The sequence below is a fragment of the Cannabis sativa genome, chromosome X (assembly GCF_029168945.1).
Source record: "Cannabis sativa cultivar Pink pepper isolate KNU-18-1 chromosome X, ASM2916894v1, whole genome shotgun sequence".
Classification (NCBI taxonomy): Eukaryota; Viridiplantae; Streptophyta; class Magnoliopsida; order Rosales; family Cannabaceae; genus Cannabis; species Cannabis sativa.
Genome location: NC_083610.1, coordinates 6,231,371 through 6,247,649, shown reverse-complemented (window position 1 = coordinate 6,247,649; position 16,279 = coordinate 6,231,371). Strand labels below are relative to the sequence as shown.

Here is a 16,279-nt window from a genome sequence, read left to right as displayed (position 1 = left end):
TTATGGATTAGTGTTAGGAAAATTAAACGCGGGTCGAAAACGGGTCGACACCACTTGATAAAAAAAAAACGGATCAAACACAGTATGACCCATTTAACATGAATTTGACACATTTGACACAATTTTTTTAAATATAATAAAATAAAAAATTATTAATAATAATATAATTATATAAAAATATATATTTAGTGATTTAAGTTAAAAAAAAATTAAATTTAATTTTCTTTAACATAAAATTAAAAATACTTTAAATTTTAATTATATATATAACAAATTACACATACATAAATATAGTTTTTTTAATAGAATTTAAATTTATTATTTTTTCTATAATTTCAACTTAAATAATAACAAAACGAGTTGTAGTAGTCGAGACAAACACAACACGATTTTTTACAAATTAGATTAGAATTAAAAAAATTAAACATGAGTTAAAAAATAAATTAACATGACACAAAGTATAAAAACAAATAAGATAAAATATAATACAAATACGATAACACCTTTGCCACCTAGTTAGTTATAACATTCAATATTCCAACTAATAAAACAAGAAAATTCCAACATCCAATTCCCACAATAAATCGAAAAAATAATGATAATAATAAGTTCCAAGATCCAACAACCATAGATCCAACTTCAACAAACCTAAACCGTCCACGTGTCCAATCTACCTTCAGTCATATCCACATGGCAATAAGACTAATCAAGAACTTTCTAGAAAATCGAGACAAAAAAACAACAGTTAAAGACAAGTGGCAGAAGAAACTTCTCATAAACTTGAGACACTCTCTCTCTCTAGAACATTCTTCTTTCTCACTCCTCACTCACTCTCTCTCTCCTACTTACTTTCTACTTATAGCAAAACACAAATATCTTCTCAAAAAAAACACCAAAGATCAAAACTTTACCAGAAAAAACACCCAAAACCTCAAAAATCTCCAAACCCCAATTAAAAAAAACACCAAAGATCGAAACTTTAACCATAAAAACAGTCAAAGATCGAAACTTTAAAACAATGGAAGGAGTGGTTATAATTAAGGAAGAAGAAACGACGACGTTTGTGGGAACTGGTTCATCGTCTTCTTCGAGTTCAAATAACCAGTCACCACCACCAATAATGGTTCAACCAATGGAAGGATTACACGATGTGGGTCCACCTCCATTTTTGACTAAGACGTTTGAAATGGTTGAAGACCCATCTACAGACGCCATTGTTTCTTGGAGCATAGCTCGAAACAGCTTTGTTGTTTGGGATTCTCATCAGTTTTCAATGACTCTTCTTCCTCGTTATTTCAAACATGGTAACTTTTCCAGCTTCATTCGTCAGCTCAATACTTATGTAAGTTTTTTCATTTCTTACTTTTTCTTCTTCTTCTTCATTTTCTGTTAAAAATTGAATCTGATTTTTGCCATTTTGAGTGTACATTTAATGATTATTACCATTTTTCTTAATTTTTTTGACATTTTAAGTGTAAAGATAAAACTATACTAGTAAATTAAAAAGTGGTAAAAATCGTTAGTTAGTAGATTCAATGGTAATTTTGGTGTTAAAAATCGAAATTTAGCTCTGTTTTAGTTAAACATTGAAACTTTTTTCACATTATAACTGTAATTGTCTAAATTAATAAAACTAAATGGTATTTCTGAAAAAACTTAACTAACAATGTTTCTTCTTTTTCCTCTTTGTCTCTGTTAAAAATCCAAACTTTAACTCTCTTTTATGTCAAAATTCAAAACTTTAGAAGTTAAAAATCAGAACTTTATTGAAATCCCAACTCTAATTTCTTCTTAATTAGAACAGAAATCAAAACTTTAATCAAAGATTCTAACTCTGTTCTTAATTTTGTTTCAGGGGTTTAGAAAAGTCGATCCAGACAGATGGGAATTTGCAAACGAAGGATTCTTAGGAGGACAAAAACACCTCCTTAAAACAATCAAAAGAAGAAGAAACGTTCCTTCTCAACAACCCCATCATCACAATCAGTTCGGAGGAATCGAATTGGGTCAATTCGGAATCGAAACAGAGTTAGAAAGACTCAAAAGAGACAGAGCTGTTTTAATGGCGGAAATAGTAAAACTCAAACAACAACAAAACGATTCTTTATCAAAAGTCACAGCAATGGAAGACAGATTAATCTTAACAGAGAAAAAACAACACCAGATGATGAATTTTCTAGCCAAAGCTCTAAAAACCCCAACTTTTATACAGCAATTCGTTTCTAAGAGAAATCACCTTGCCGGCGCCGGCGCCGGAGTAAGAAAGAGGAGGCTTCCGGCGACGGCGACGGCGGAGACTGAGATTGAGAGCCTGTTTTCGGCTGTTATGGATGATGATTATGAGGAATCTAGCTCTGGGAATAGGAATGATGGGTTGTGGGATGAGTTTTTGAGTGTTGAAGAAGCCGAAATCGGGGTTTCGGAGGCGGAGGAGGAGGTGGCGGCGGCGGTGGCGGTTGAGGATTTGATCGCCGATCCAGATGAGTGGGGAGATGAGGAGTTGCAAGAATTGGTTGATCAAATGGGTTATTTAAGGTCCACACCCTAACCCGACCCGGCCCGGCCCAAACCCGGCCCAAATATGAAGTCTTTTTCTTTCTCTAGTGTTATTTTTGAAAAAAAAATGATATTTTTGCAACTTAATTGCCTTGCCATTCCTGGTATTTAAATTTTTAAAATATGGTTTGGTTTGATTTTTAAGTTTTTGTGGTTATTGTTATTGTTATTATTTGTTTTTATTTAATGTTTGATGTTTAATAAATAATTGGAATTTGTAGTTTTTTTTGTTTTGTTTTGTGCAGCTAGGAATGGTGAGAGTTGAAGTTGCAAATGGGAGAAAAAGATTTGTATTTGTATCCTTTTTTTATTTATTTGTTTTTTTTTCCTTTTACAAAATGAACTCATTTATATGTAAATATATTATGTTAAATTGGGTCAATTTATCATGCCAATTCTAGTATAAAGTTTTTTTTAATTAGTATGTTTTTCTCTAAAAAAAAAAAGAAATTATGATGCTTTCCTCTTCTTATTCTTCCTTTATTTTTTTTTATGTATAATTATTATACTATAAATACCTTTTTTCTTTTTCCTTTTTTTTTTTAATAAATAAAATTTAGTGGTTTTTTCTTTTATGCAGCTAGGAATAATGAGAGTTGAAGTTATTATGGACAAAAAGAGTTGTAATTGTATCCTTTTTGGGTTTTGGTTTATATCATTTAAACTTGTTTTTTAATTTTCATTCTAAATGATCTTATGTTACTTCATTGTCCAATTCCTGATATTAAGATTTGTAAATATGGTTTTTGATTAAATATTTTTGTAGAGTGGTGATTCTTTCTTCTTCCTTCTTCTTCTTTTAAAATTTCTTTATTTTCTTTTATTATTATTTTAATTGAATTATAGTGTTATTTTTCTTTTTTGCAGCCAGGAATAGTGTTTAATATAATTGAATTTTGTTTTTAAATTTAAATTTTATTGATTTATTTATTTATTTTTGGTTGTTGCAGAAGAGTTCGACATCATAGAAATTGATTGAAGATGAGGAATGAAGCTATCATCATCATCATTTACCTTTATATTTATTTATTATGTAAATAGTTTATATATAGATATATATTATGTATATTCATATAAACTACCCAATAAAGTTTTGTTAAAACAATTTATCAATGAATATGAAATATATATTTGTGTATATTATTTTGATAACTCTAATGCATTAACCATTTTACTTTGGGAAATTTGAATTTCCACATTTAAAATACCTTATAATTTTTCCTCTAAATGCGTAGTTATTAAAATTGGTCATATATGACCACTTTACTAATTTTCCAAAACTACTTCTCACATTTCAAATCCCATCTCAGTCTCTCTCTTCCTCTCTCTCAACTTACCTACACTCACGGCAACCAACCCACGAAATCCCCAACCCGCAGCAGACGTCGTCGCTTAACTCACGGCCGTCCACGGTGAACCCAGGACCGTCGACGCTCAACCCCGACCGTCAACGCTCAACCGGCGACCACTCCGAGGCGACCCGAAGCGAAAATGGGATTCAGATCTGTCCGTGAATGGAGAAGAGGCGTTTCGGATCTGGGGAAGAAAATGGTGAAGGTCTGATGGTCCGACTTAGGGGTCCGATGGTGTCCGTCCAATGTTATGACTTAATGGTCCGATGCATTGGTCCGATGTACACTATCAATCGGACCATCGGACCCCCAAAAATTGATTTGTAATTTGTCCAAATCACCTGGTTCATCTGTTTGGGGAACTTTGGCAAACCTTACACAAATCTTTGGGAATACTAAGAAAGGGACAAAATCATCTGCTGCTACAAATAATAACAATAATATTCGTTTCAAGGTAAGTTCTGTTATGACTGCCAATGGTTGTGAAGAGGAAAAATTACTTAATCCATTAACAATGAACAAATCTAAACCATTAAAACTATATAATTATGGTATTAGTTTATCAAGTGAGAATCTTATTTTATCAGCTACTGCTACTGTTTTTGCTGAGACATTCCAAGTTGAAAGTGGTACAAAAGTTGAAATACCAAGTTCTCTTGTTGGTTCTAATAATGGGGACCAAGATTTTCCTTTGTGTAATGCTTGGGTGCGTTGTGATAATTGTCATAAATGGCGGTGCATACCATCTAAAGATGCAGATACTATAGAAGAAATTAAGTGCACATGGATATGTAAGAACAACATGGATGAAGCCTTTGCTGATTGCTCAATCCCTCAAGAGAAGTCTAATAAAGATATTAATGCAGAATCGGGATTTTTGGGGGGATCCGATGGTCCAATTGATAGTGTACATCGGACCAATGCATCGGACCCCTATGTCGGACCATCGGACGGACACCATCGGACCCCTAAGTCGGACCATCGGACCTTCACCATCTTCTTCCCCAGATCCGAAACGCCTCTTCTCTATTCACGGACGGATCCGAATCCCATTTTCGCTTCGGGTCTCCTTGGAGTGGTCGCCGGTTAAGCGTTGACGGTCGGGGTTGAGCGTCGACGGTCCTGGGTTCACCGTGGACGGCCGTGGGTTGAGCGATGACGTTTGCTGCGGGTTGGAGATTTAGTGGGTTGGTTGCCGTGAGTGTAGGTAAGTTGAGAGAGGAAGAGAGAGGCTGAGATGGGATTTGAAATGTGAGGGGTAATTTTAGGAAATTAGTAAAGTGATCATATATGACCAAATTTAATAACTATGCATTTAGAGGAAAAATTATAGGGTATTTTAAGTATGGAAATTCAAATTTCCCTTTACTTTTTCTTCTAAAAGAAAAATGTTACTATAGTGATTAAATTGTACTAAAAGCTTTTGGTCTTTTTATGGAGAAAAATATTCTATCAATTTATTGTTTTTTAGGAAGGAAAATGGAGTTGTTAACAAATGAATTTTAATATATTCATAAAAAAAATAATAATAACAAAAAAATCATTTATTACAAATACATAAATTGACGAGGAGGGAAGAAGACTAATAAATTTAAAGAATTAATCTCATTTAGAAGTTTAATTTGAATTTTTTGTATGAATTAACAATGTTTAAATCATCTAAAGATAACCAATTACTGATTTTCTTCTCCTTTCCATGACACAAATTTAGCATTGTTCATACTCCAAGCATTAAGCTTTGAGATTTTAACACTCTTTGTTCCATTGTTGAATACATATAAATGAGCTCCTTTGTTAATTGCTAATAATGGATAAACCCTAGTTGTGATAACACTTCTTCCTTCTCCACCAAAACTTTCCACAATTGAATGATCAATCTGCACAAAAAAAACACAAATTTCGGTTATCAATACCTCTATCGGTGAAGTATTATTGTTTCGTTCAGAATGGTCAAAATCGTACCCTACTTAGTTTAATTACGAACATGTTACATACCAAAGTTCTTAATGTTATTTTCTCGTGAAGAGGATCCAAGTCTACGAATGCTCCATAGGTTGTTTTGTCAAGATCATTTCTTAATGAAGACTTGCTTTGATCGCTACACATTAGAACAACATACTTCTTCTTCTCACTCTTATCGGTTTTGAATATGCGAAAGAAGATTGCAGTTTGTTCTGTCAAGTTATCTGAGGCTAAAACCAATAAACCAAAAGCTCCAACTTTGCCTCTTACACTTAAATTTTTCCCATCACAAAGTAGTTGAGGATCAACCCAACTCGAGTCCATTAACTCGGCTTCTTCTAACTCAGATACTTCAAATGAAACTTCCACATCCGCCTAATATTGGATCAAAATATTCGTAAAGATCAGGTCATCAAAAGAAGTATGACTCGATAATATACTCTAAAATTTAAGTATTCAATTACCTGTGAAGCTGTGATACCAAAAATTTCGATGATTGAGTCACCACGAAGCATTTTGTTTTCAAGACTAACTTTCTCGTCACTTCTTAATTTTTCCATCTCTTCTATCGGCCATTGTAATAATTGCTTCCCAGATTCACTAAGAACAATTGTTCTAGGAAATGACTGATACATAATTACACACAATCAATATAAGTTTTCTATATAATAAAGAGAGATTAAGGATATTTTGACTCATAATTACATATCATTACCTGAAGACCAGACCAGCCTTTAATGAAAGCATCAGCATCACTATCAGACTCATTCACCCAACCCCAAACTACTCTCCTCTTCTTTTCAGAATCATAAAATGATTTCGAAGCATAAAACTTTCCATAATCCAATCTCAAATCGAAACCTTCATCCATAAAATCAGTCTCAACCTTAAACTCATCTGTTTCAATAGAATACTGTCCTAATACATAGTAATCATGACTATGAAAGCTAACTTTAAGAGCATGTTTCTTCTCATACTGATCTTCATTCGAGTAAGAATTATCACCATCTGAGCCTTTGATTCCCACAGGGAAAAAATCAGGACATTCCCACATAATAGTCTTATTAGAAGAGTGAAGTGGTGTTTTTGACCTTGTCCAATGCATAAAGTCACTACTTTTATACATAATAGCTAAGCCATTTCCATCAATCTCAGCTCCAATTATGACTCTCCAAATGTTGTCAAGACCTCTCCAAGCTGTTGTGGGGTCTCTAAACAACAATGGTTCAATCCCATTGATTGGAGTCATCAAAGGGTTGAGAGGAGATTTTGTCCATTCCCTTAGAAAAGGGTCCGAGAGGTTTTCGGGCAAAGCCAAGTTTTGAACTTCATGGTTTTGAAAGTCTTTTCCGGTGTATAAAATTGCTGGCTTGTTGCCTTGTAGGAAGGTGATTGAACCGGACCAGCAACCATTGATGTCCGAGTTTGGATCAGTGGGAGTCAAGGCTATGTCGAGGTGAATCCAATCGATGAGATTGTATGAAATTGAATGTCCCCATGTTATGTTTCCCCATAGTGGACTGTAGGGATTGTACTGATAGAATAGATGGTATACTCCATTAAAGTACATTGGTCCTGTATTTTATGAAAGTTCTCTACTAATGAAAATCTAAGATTGTATTGACAGAGCAAATAGCATACAATGGTCCACCTATGTTAATGAAATTTTTTAAACTTTATAACAAAGAATTGAACTTTCCCAGATGGGATTTCGATTTTACAGTCATTACAAGTTTCTAGTTCAATTTCACATGAAAATTAATGACAGAACAAATAGCATACATTGGTCCTATGTTAATGAAATTTCTCAACTTTAGGTCAAAGAACTCAACTTTCCCAGAAAAAATTCTTATGGGATTTCCTTTTTGAGTCATTAAATGCATACTGTCTCGAAGTACATTGGTCCTATTTTCATGAATAATAGAAAAAAGAACTCAACTTTCTCAGAAAAAATTATTCATGGGTTTTCTTTTTCTTTCAAACTCACATGAAAAATCAAAACTTTACATTACAGAACTCAACTTTCCCAGAAAAAATCAAATGGGTTTTTGTATTTTCAGTAATTAAATGCTTCAATCTCAAATTCAAATGAAAATCTAAAGGGCATACAAAGAAGTCAAATACAGAGATGAGAGTTGAGAAAACATACCATTAGGATCTGAATTTATTGATTATGAATGAGCCAGCCACATTTCAAGTTATGAAAAAAAAACACAAAAAGATCAATAAACTAAAAGAGCATATTATATAATGTAAAAAAAAATATGAGAACAAAAACAAACCGTTCATCCAATTCTTTGGGGGTTGAAAATGATAGCCAGTTCTATAAGGTTGGTTCCTTTTAACGAGCCACTCATGATTTTTATGTCTAAGATTTGAAGCTTCAATTCCATGGCTGATTGAAGTAAGAACAATCAAGCTAAAAACCCAAATCATAGACATTTCTGTTCTATAAGCTTTGAGCTATAGAAGAATGATTAGAACCAGACTCTGTTCATTCTATTCAAACAACAAACCTTGCATTAATATAAGAAAAAAAGACTATTTAATATACTTGTGATTTGATCTGAACTTTTTGGTCTTTAATTATATTTGTCTTAGTATTTGTTTAGATAAGTACTATAAATGATGAGTCTTTCCTTGTCAATGTCAATAAAATATGATTAAGCTAATTGACTTCTAATTAGAAAATGGCAAATCTAAAAATCAATAATAAGAATTTTTACACCGAAGTTTTTTTTTTTTTTTTTTTAACAAATTAAAAGTATAGGTAGGCTTAATACATCCTTAAAGAGATATTTCGGCACACCTTCTTGCACACACGATTGTTTTTTTTTATATACTTGTTTTAATCTTACATCATTTATTTGTTTTAATAAAGAGTATTACTATTAAACACTAATAATTTCTAGCACTTTTCATAAATAACACTTTATGATTACTTAACAATAGTACTTAAAAATTATTTTTTTAAGTTATATAAGATTCAATACTTAATTATAATAGCAATATGATGTTAAGGAGAACTAATTCTATTTGATATAGACAGAGGAGTTTTTGTCTAATTTTCTTTCTTTACAACTATGTACGTCATAGTTTCTTAAAAGTAAACTATCTATAAATTTCTAAAAAAATTTAAATAAAATATAATTTCAAAATTAAAATTTAAATATTTTATTAGAGGTAGAATGAAAAATGCTTAATAAGTAAATGGTATATACTAATGTATGGGATCTTTATAAATAATTAGACTACAAATTTATTATGACATCCACCACTAAAGAAATTTCCAAAAGTATATCTTGTACTTTTAGCTCAATATTATTTGGTTGGCCAAATTAAAGGGGAAATCTGAATTTTTATGCATTTTATAAGAGGAAATTAGTTAAGAAAATTAATAATAAAGGTAATTTTAAATACATGACACTTTTACAAAAACTCCTAAAATACTCTCCTCATAATTTCTAACCATTTATCTCTCATTCCCTCTCAAACTCAAACTCTCTCTCTCTGCCGACCACGAAATCACCACATCCACATCCCACCACCACCCGAAACCCCATCGGAGCAACCCTAGTCCGACCCCAACCCCTCCGACCCAACCCGAAACCCCACACCCACCGTCATCAACGCCGCACGGAGGAGACTGAGCTTCCTACTCACCGACGCACAGAGGAGGAGACCCACAGCCGCACCATCTCGAACCCACGCCCATCTCGACTGAATCCACCTCGCCCGTCGAACTAGTTGCAGTTTGGAGAAGATGGGGGTCCAATGCTTGCAAGTTGGGAAAAAAAATTGTAGCAAGTCCGATGGGGACCGATGCTTGAAGCTGGGGTCCGATTGGTCCGTGGGAGGGTTGGAAAAAAATAGGATTGAGTTATGTGAGGATTAATTTTAAGTTTTTGATAAAAGTGTCATATATTTTTTAATTTGAAATGTATTGATTTAAAAATAAAATATTAAGATTTTTAAAGTATAATTTTTCAAATTTCCCATTCAAAATCATTATTAAACTATACAACTTAATTTTCAACATATTTGTGATCTTAAATTATTAAATGCCTCATTAAAAAAAATGTATTGCCAAGTGAATGCCTAAGTTACCCAAAACTTTTACCAAAACAATCCAATGGAAAAAAAAAATGGATTCAGAATAAAACTCAAATAAGTTAAAAAAAAAAAAGAAAAAGAAGAAGAAGAAGAGCTAGAGAGACGAACCAAGAAAAGAAAAGAAAAAACCCTCTCAAAAGCAAAAGCTTACAAATGGCAATATACAATAACCATTATAATTTAAACAATAATCCCTCTTAAGAGCACAAACAAAATTTCCACACAATTTTAGCCTAGCCAAGTTTGGTAAATTTCCTAACCCAAAGATTCTAAGCAAAATAGAGAACTAGTCCTCGTCCATCGCAGGTTGATCCCTTTTACCCGGGCCACCCGCTGGTTTCGCCATTATAATCTGCAACATAATTTTCAGTCAAAACGAAAATCACAATCTTTTACTCAAGAAAATAATGCATATTCTTTCAGCTTAGCCGAGGCTAAAGTTATTAACGATGCTAATTAATTACCTGGTCCACTCGTAGTACAGTGCAGGCAGCATCAGCAGCATACTTAAGGGCAAAGAACCTGAGACGAAAACACCAATCGAAATAAATGAACCAGAATCATCTGTAACGCGATGATAATTATCCCACCACGAACAAAAAAGTAGAAGAGTTTCAAGGCTCATTTTCACTATCTTTAATAGTTCAATAAGAGATTGCTTACTTGGTAACGTGAAGGTCCCAGATATTCATGGTGGTGATATCCTTACAAACACCTTCGTCCAAGCTAATACCGACTTTGGTGTTTCCAGATGCATGTTCGGCATATAATGAGGAAATAATTTCCATAGCATTAAGACCAGCATTCTCAGATAAGGTTTTAGGCACCATTTCAAAGCTCTCAGCAAATTTTGCTATAGCATACTGGTCCAATCTGCAAAGAAGAAAGCAACGGTTACTTCCCTAATATTCACACCATGATATACCCAAAAACATTAAAACATTAATATTATTGGAAACCCCGTAAAAAAGGCTACTGCTGTGGTCTTAAGTGTATTGATCATAAATGAGGTGCACTGAAATTCTCAATTCAAGTCCTAAAACCTTATTAGGCCAAACAGAACACAAGTGATTCTCGAGAACAAACAAAACATACCCTGTTTCTTTAAACGAGTACTCTTTCACTCTCTTAGCTAATTCAATTTCGGTAGCAGCTGCACCAGGAACCATACGGCTATCCCTGCACATAGCCTAGAAGCAAAAGTACCCAGTAAGAACGGTTAGTGGGGGTAGATAAGTTTAAAAAAGATCCATACACAAAATAAAAACTAGCCATAATTAATTACCTTGTAAGTATTTACTCCATCATCAACTGCTCTTTCGAGGTCATCTAAGATGCTATCTGTGCTTCCTCGCAATAAAACAGTGGTTACAGAGTTTCCACCTTCTTCATTCTTCACAACAGTGACCTATACATTATTTACATTACGAGAAATGTTAACGAGTAGAAAAATATATAATAAGAACACGGGAATAAAATACCAAAGTATTTACATACCCTAGCACCACCAATTTCTTGTACTAAAACTGAATCAACATGTCCTAGGTCATCTGGGTTTGGCTTGCTAAGCTTCAACTGTAACAAAAATAAGAATATTGTTAAAGAATTTTGGAAAATTTTGATAAAAACAAAAATTGAGTACTATTAAATGCTAGCTGACTTACCATAGCAACAGCACCAGTGGTGCGGCAAAATCGTCTTAATTCGAATTTTGAACTAATTTTCAAGACCATTAGCCTGCAAGGAAAGATGTCCCAAATTAAATTATAAGATTTGCTTAGAAAAATCTCATTAGAAAATTTCAAGAAAGATCATAAGCAATCTAATAAGTATAACAATCACAAGTATGTTTTGCAGATTAGTAAATCAATCGAAAAGAAGAACTTTATAGAGGTTATATACTTGTAGCGTTCACAGAAATGGAGTGCCATCTCCCCAACTGCTGCTCCACTAACAATTACTTTAGCACCTGAATCAGCGACCGCCTTTATAAGCTCCTCAACTTTAGCTTCTTCAGTTTTTGCATAATTTTCTAGCTACAATATAGTAAAAGAAAAAACTATGAGAACTACTTAAAGACACATGATACATTAAATGTCAAGAAAAAATAACATAAGAAGCAGAACAGTATTCTTGGTATGGTGTGATTTCGGATTACTGAGCCAAGAATACCAAATGACAACAATATAATGGGAAAGAAAAACTAAATTGCAAGCCGAAAAACATTCCACCGAGAATACATTTTCATGTTTTTATTCCATCATTCATTAAGGAAAAAATATGAACCAAACAACCAAAAGAAACCAGAAAAATGGATGCCACTGAACATTAACATGAGATGGAGGAAAATTTTGCATGATACGTTAGTTGAGTAGATGATCAATATTAGCCACAACAACACATGCATTTACAGACAAGTAACCGCAAGAGCATGCAAATAAAAGCAAGAAATAAAACAGAATATAACAGCTAAATAATTTGGCAAGAAGATAGAAACGTTCATATAATAGCAAACAAATACAGCAACCTGAATGAAAGGTAGGTAAAATATCCAGTTCAAAATTTACCTGGTCGGCACTATGAATTAGAACTGTTCCTTTTGTCTCAGTTGCAGAGGTATCCACACCACCAACAAATACAGCAACCTGAATGAAGTAGGTAAAAAAGAACATACAAGCTTAAAAAGGTAGAACACTTCACATAAAAAAAGTACAAGAAATGCATTAATAGTAAGTAGCTACCAATATGTATCTTGTGAAAAAATGTGTAGCTAAAAAAGCAGTACATAAGGCCCTACTTCAGAATGGAGTACCGAAAATCAGAAAAACTCCCGACTGAGTGATGAGGAACTGACAGAAGGGAGAAAAGAGGACTGAAATCATTCTCGGATTTAAAAGGGGCAAGTTCATTTTGCTTAAGACGGCCGTGTTAATTACCCTAAGTTGGATTGCCAGCAAAAACCAAGAAGCATCCATTCTTAACACGAGAAAACTGCCAGCTTCTAGAAGATATTTTAAGCGATTTATGCTTTTTGAGTATTATTATTATAATTATAAAGTAGGACTAAAAACCTACACTATAGAAGGATAAACAATGAAGAAAACTAAAATAGCAAGAGAATAGGACGAAATATCCATCTTAGCATCATCCACCATGAAAATAAACTTCCCACCGTTTCTTAATGCAATATTTTCAATTTTCAAATAAACAAAATAACAGAATCCTAAAGAGCAACTAAAATGAAATCAATTAAACAAAAAGTTGACTGAATAAGAAGGCCACGTGTTGAATAACATTGAGAACAATGAGCTTCTATTTTTAAAAGGTTATGAAAGTAAGCACTAACCTTCGCCTTTTCTGCATGTTTTATGCTTCCAACAGCATCACTTTTCAAGACCATCCCTCTTACCACGGAACTGTTTTGTAAACCTCCTCCCAAGAGCTTCGCAACACGTACATTATCCACATTAAAGTTTGCTGGATTCTTGGGACATACTTGAATACATGCCTGTGGCACGCAATAGAAAATGCTCATTAACAAAAATTTCAACAAAGAAAAGTGATAACGGAAAACATAGGTCGATGAGATTAAAATTACATCAGCAACAAGTGAAGACAAAACATCTTCTTGTCCAAATTGTTTGCTGGCAACAGCAGCCTTCATTCTAATAATCACTTCATCCTTGTTGCGAACATCCATGTTTTCAGAACCTTCCTCTACTAGTTCATCTAAGATTTCAACTGTCTGAAGTTTCACAAAAAACAAAGAAATTAAAATTGCAAAAATATTATATTCGCAATCAATAACAGTTAACAGCATGCGCAAGTAAGTAAACCTTAGTAATAGCTTTGTTGTATCCACTGATAATCTCACTAGGGTGCAGACCCATCCTTATAAGCTCCTCAGCATTTTGGAGAAGCTCACCAGCAAAAGAAATCGTCAAATTAGCACCATCTCCAATTTCCTCTTGTTGAGCTTTACCTGCTAGAACCAAGAGCTTGGCAGCAGGATGTTGAACCTCAAGTTCATTCACAATAGTGGCAGCATCGTTTGTGACAAAAAGCTTGTCCAAATGATTGATCACCATCTTATTCATGCCTGATTCAAAAAAAATAAAAAATATATGACCCAATTTGCATTTTATTACATTTCTCAAGTTTTAACAAATAATAACAGTGGCTAGAGTTGATTTAACACCACAACCAGACGTTTATCACTATTTAATAAGCAGCTTTACTAACAAGTTCAAAACATATTTTCTTTTTTGATAGATTTCAATCACGCACATAACATTTATTTAATTACCAAAACTCTATCATAGGATAAAGGCTTGGTAGCTACAAGGGTAATATAAATCCCCCAAAGCCCTTACACATGAGCAAAGTCGGACAATACATACAAAAGTTTCTATTTTTAAATAGATTTCAATCGCACACACACATAGCATTTATCCAATTACAAAAACCCTATCATTAAGTTAAGGCTTGGTAGCGGTAATATAAATCCCAATCACATGTTCAAAACAATTAGCCAACATAGATCTCATTTCAAGGGTCCAAGAACAGCAGTACAACGATCAGTAAACTCAAGTGAAACCCAACATTATTAAAAATTAAAATTAATAATAATAATAATAATAAAAATCATACAAACTATGAAGACCCAATTGGCTTTTCTGCACATTTCTCAAGTTTTACAAAGAATAACACCATAACCTAGCATTTAAGTTATCACTATTTACTAAAACCATAGATATCATTCAAAGGGTCTAATAAAAGAATCAGAAAAACACTAAGTGAAACTCAACATTATTATCATACTGATCTCCCAATTAAGCTACTATAAAAAAGAAAAATGCCAACATCGTTTGTTATATAAATCTTGTCCAAATGATTGATCACCATCTCATCTTATTCATGCCTGATTCAGTTTTTTCTTTAAATTAAGAAAAACAAAAAATGATACAAAATATGAAGACACAATTAGCTTTTCTGCAAACTTCTCATATTTTTTTACAAACACTGCCTAGAGTTGTTTTTAACACCATAGCATAGATCTCATTCCAAGGTTCCAAGAACAACAGTACAAAGATTAACATAATAAGCCATTATTGAAGATAGATAAAGATAGTGAATAAATCATATTACCATTAGGTCCAAGAGAAGTTCGGGTGATAGTAGAGAGTTGCTTGCAAGCATCGATGTTCTTGAGCACAGCTTCATCAAGACCAGAGAGATGCTTGTGTCCCTCCTTAAGCATAGATTGTATACCGTAAGACATTTTCAAACTCTTCTTTCTTTCTGAGGTTAAACCCTAGTAAAATACTCTGCGAGAAAAAAAAAATCACAGAACAGGTTGTTAAACCCTAACACCACACACATCACATCACATGTTCCTATAAATATATATAATACATATAAATAACAAGTTACAAACATTTATATATATATTACTCAGATTCAAGTATAAATCAGATCGAAATTGAAGAAATGAAAGAAGAGAAAAAGGCAAATATGAAACTTACATAGAGATAACGGACTGAGAGGAGTAGGTGGTGGTGGTGGCGGTATTGGCCGTCGGCGGCGGCGTCGTCGCGGTGGTTCCGGCGTGAGTGAGGAGAGAGAGAGGAGTGAGAGTGAGAGTGTTAGGGAGTGGCTGCTGAGTTTAAAGGGGGTTCGTTTCGTTGTCTTAATTGGGTTATTACATGGCCCATTAAAGCTCAGCAACCCAATGGGCTTAGGCCCAGTAAGATCGGCCTATTTCGTTGAATTTTTTGAGGAAATTATATTTTAGAGGAAATTATGTAGAATATGGATTTTTTTCTTCAAGTTTGATAAATATGGAGAAATTATGATTTTACTTAATTTATGGTTTTTTTCTAATTTAAGTTGGGAAATTTGATTTTTTATGCTTACATTTGGTTAAAAAAATTTTTCTAAACAAATAATAACTAATATTTGTAAAATATGACAATTTTTATGATATCCCTAAAATACCCCTATTTACATCACCCCATTTACACCATCGGACCACCCATCGGGCTACCCATCGGACCATCCATCGGGCCACCCCATCGGGCCACCATCGGACCACCCATCGGGCCACCTATCGGACCCATCGGACTACCATCGGACCAAATCTGCTACCAATTTTTTTTTATGTTTTTGTGCATACAAAAGTAGCATCAGGTGACCATCGGACCACCATCGGACTACCATCGGACCCCATCGGACTACCAATTTTTTTTTTTTCTTTTATGTTTTTGCACTAAAAAAAAGTATGGAAAATTTGAGAG

At 33.5% G+C, this 16,279-nt stretch overlaps 3 protein-coding genes across 5 annotated transcripts; 1 reads left to right on the top strand and 2 right to left on the bottom strand.

Moving 5' to 3' along the window:
* Positions 1–690: 690 nt before the first annotated feature.
* Positions 691–3,696, top strand: LOC115706910 (heat stress transcription factor A-2). 2 transcript variants are annotated; one of them, XM_030634697.2, is made up of 3 exons: positions 691–1,342; positions 1,856–2,535; positions 2,802–3,696. In XM_030634697.2, the coding sequence occupies exons 1-3, from the start codon at positions 1,019–1,021 to the stop codon at positions 2,803–2,805; spliced, it is 1,008 nt and encodes a 335-aa protein (XP_030490557.1). In that variant the 5' UTR covers positions 691–1,018; the 3' UTR covers positions 2,806–3,696. The 2 variants fall into 2 exon arrangements, with proteins under 2 accessions (XP_030490557.1, XP_060962699.1); XM_061106716.1 differs by having other exon boundaries at positions 1,856–3,696.
* A 1,795-nt stretch (positions 3,697–5,491) lies between these two features.
* LOC115706870 (beta-fructofuranosidase, insoluble isoenzyme CWINV3) lies at positions 5,492–8,780 on the bottom strand. 2 transcript variants are annotated; one of them, XM_030634633.2, is made up of 6 exons: positions 8,153–8,780; positions 8,020–8,028; positions 6,586–7,445; positions 6,335–6,496; positions 5,904–6,245; positions 5,492–5,785 (listed from the first exon to the last, which is right to left on the bottom strand). In XM_030634633.2, exons 1-6 carry the CDS (start codon positions 8,310–8,312, stop codon positions 5,582–5,584), a joined length of 1,737 nt encoding a protein of 578 aa, XP_030490493.2. In that variant the 5' UTR covers positions 8,313–8,780; the 3' UTR covers positions 5,492–5,581. The 2 variants fall into 2 exon arrangements, with proteins under 2 accessions (XP_030490493.2, XP_060962698.1); XM_061106715.1 differs by lacking the exon at positions 8,020–8,028.
* Positions 8,781–10,094: 1,314 nt separating this feature from the next.
* LOC115706888 (T-complex protein 1 subunit theta) lies at positions 10,095–15,711 on the bottom strand. The gene is made up of 14 exons (XM_030634653.2): positions 15,509–15,711; positions 15,132–15,310; positions 13,820–14,082; positions 13,582–13,728; positions 13,330–13,491; positions 12,551–12,628; positions 11,886–12,019; positions 11,648–11,720; positions 11,481–11,558; positions 11,269–11,391; positions 11,079–11,173; positions 10,647–10,856; positions 10,448–10,505; positions 10,095–10,335 (listed from the first exon to the last, which is right to left on the bottom strand). Exons 2-14 carry the CDS (start codon positions 15,262–15,264, stop codon positions 10,270–10,272), a joined length of 1,620 nt encoding a protein of 539 aa, XP_030490513.1. The 5' UTR covers positions 15,265–15,310; positions 15,509–15,711; the 3' UTR covers positions 10,095–10,269.
* Between the last annotated feature and the right edge of the window lie 568 nt (positions 15,712–16,279).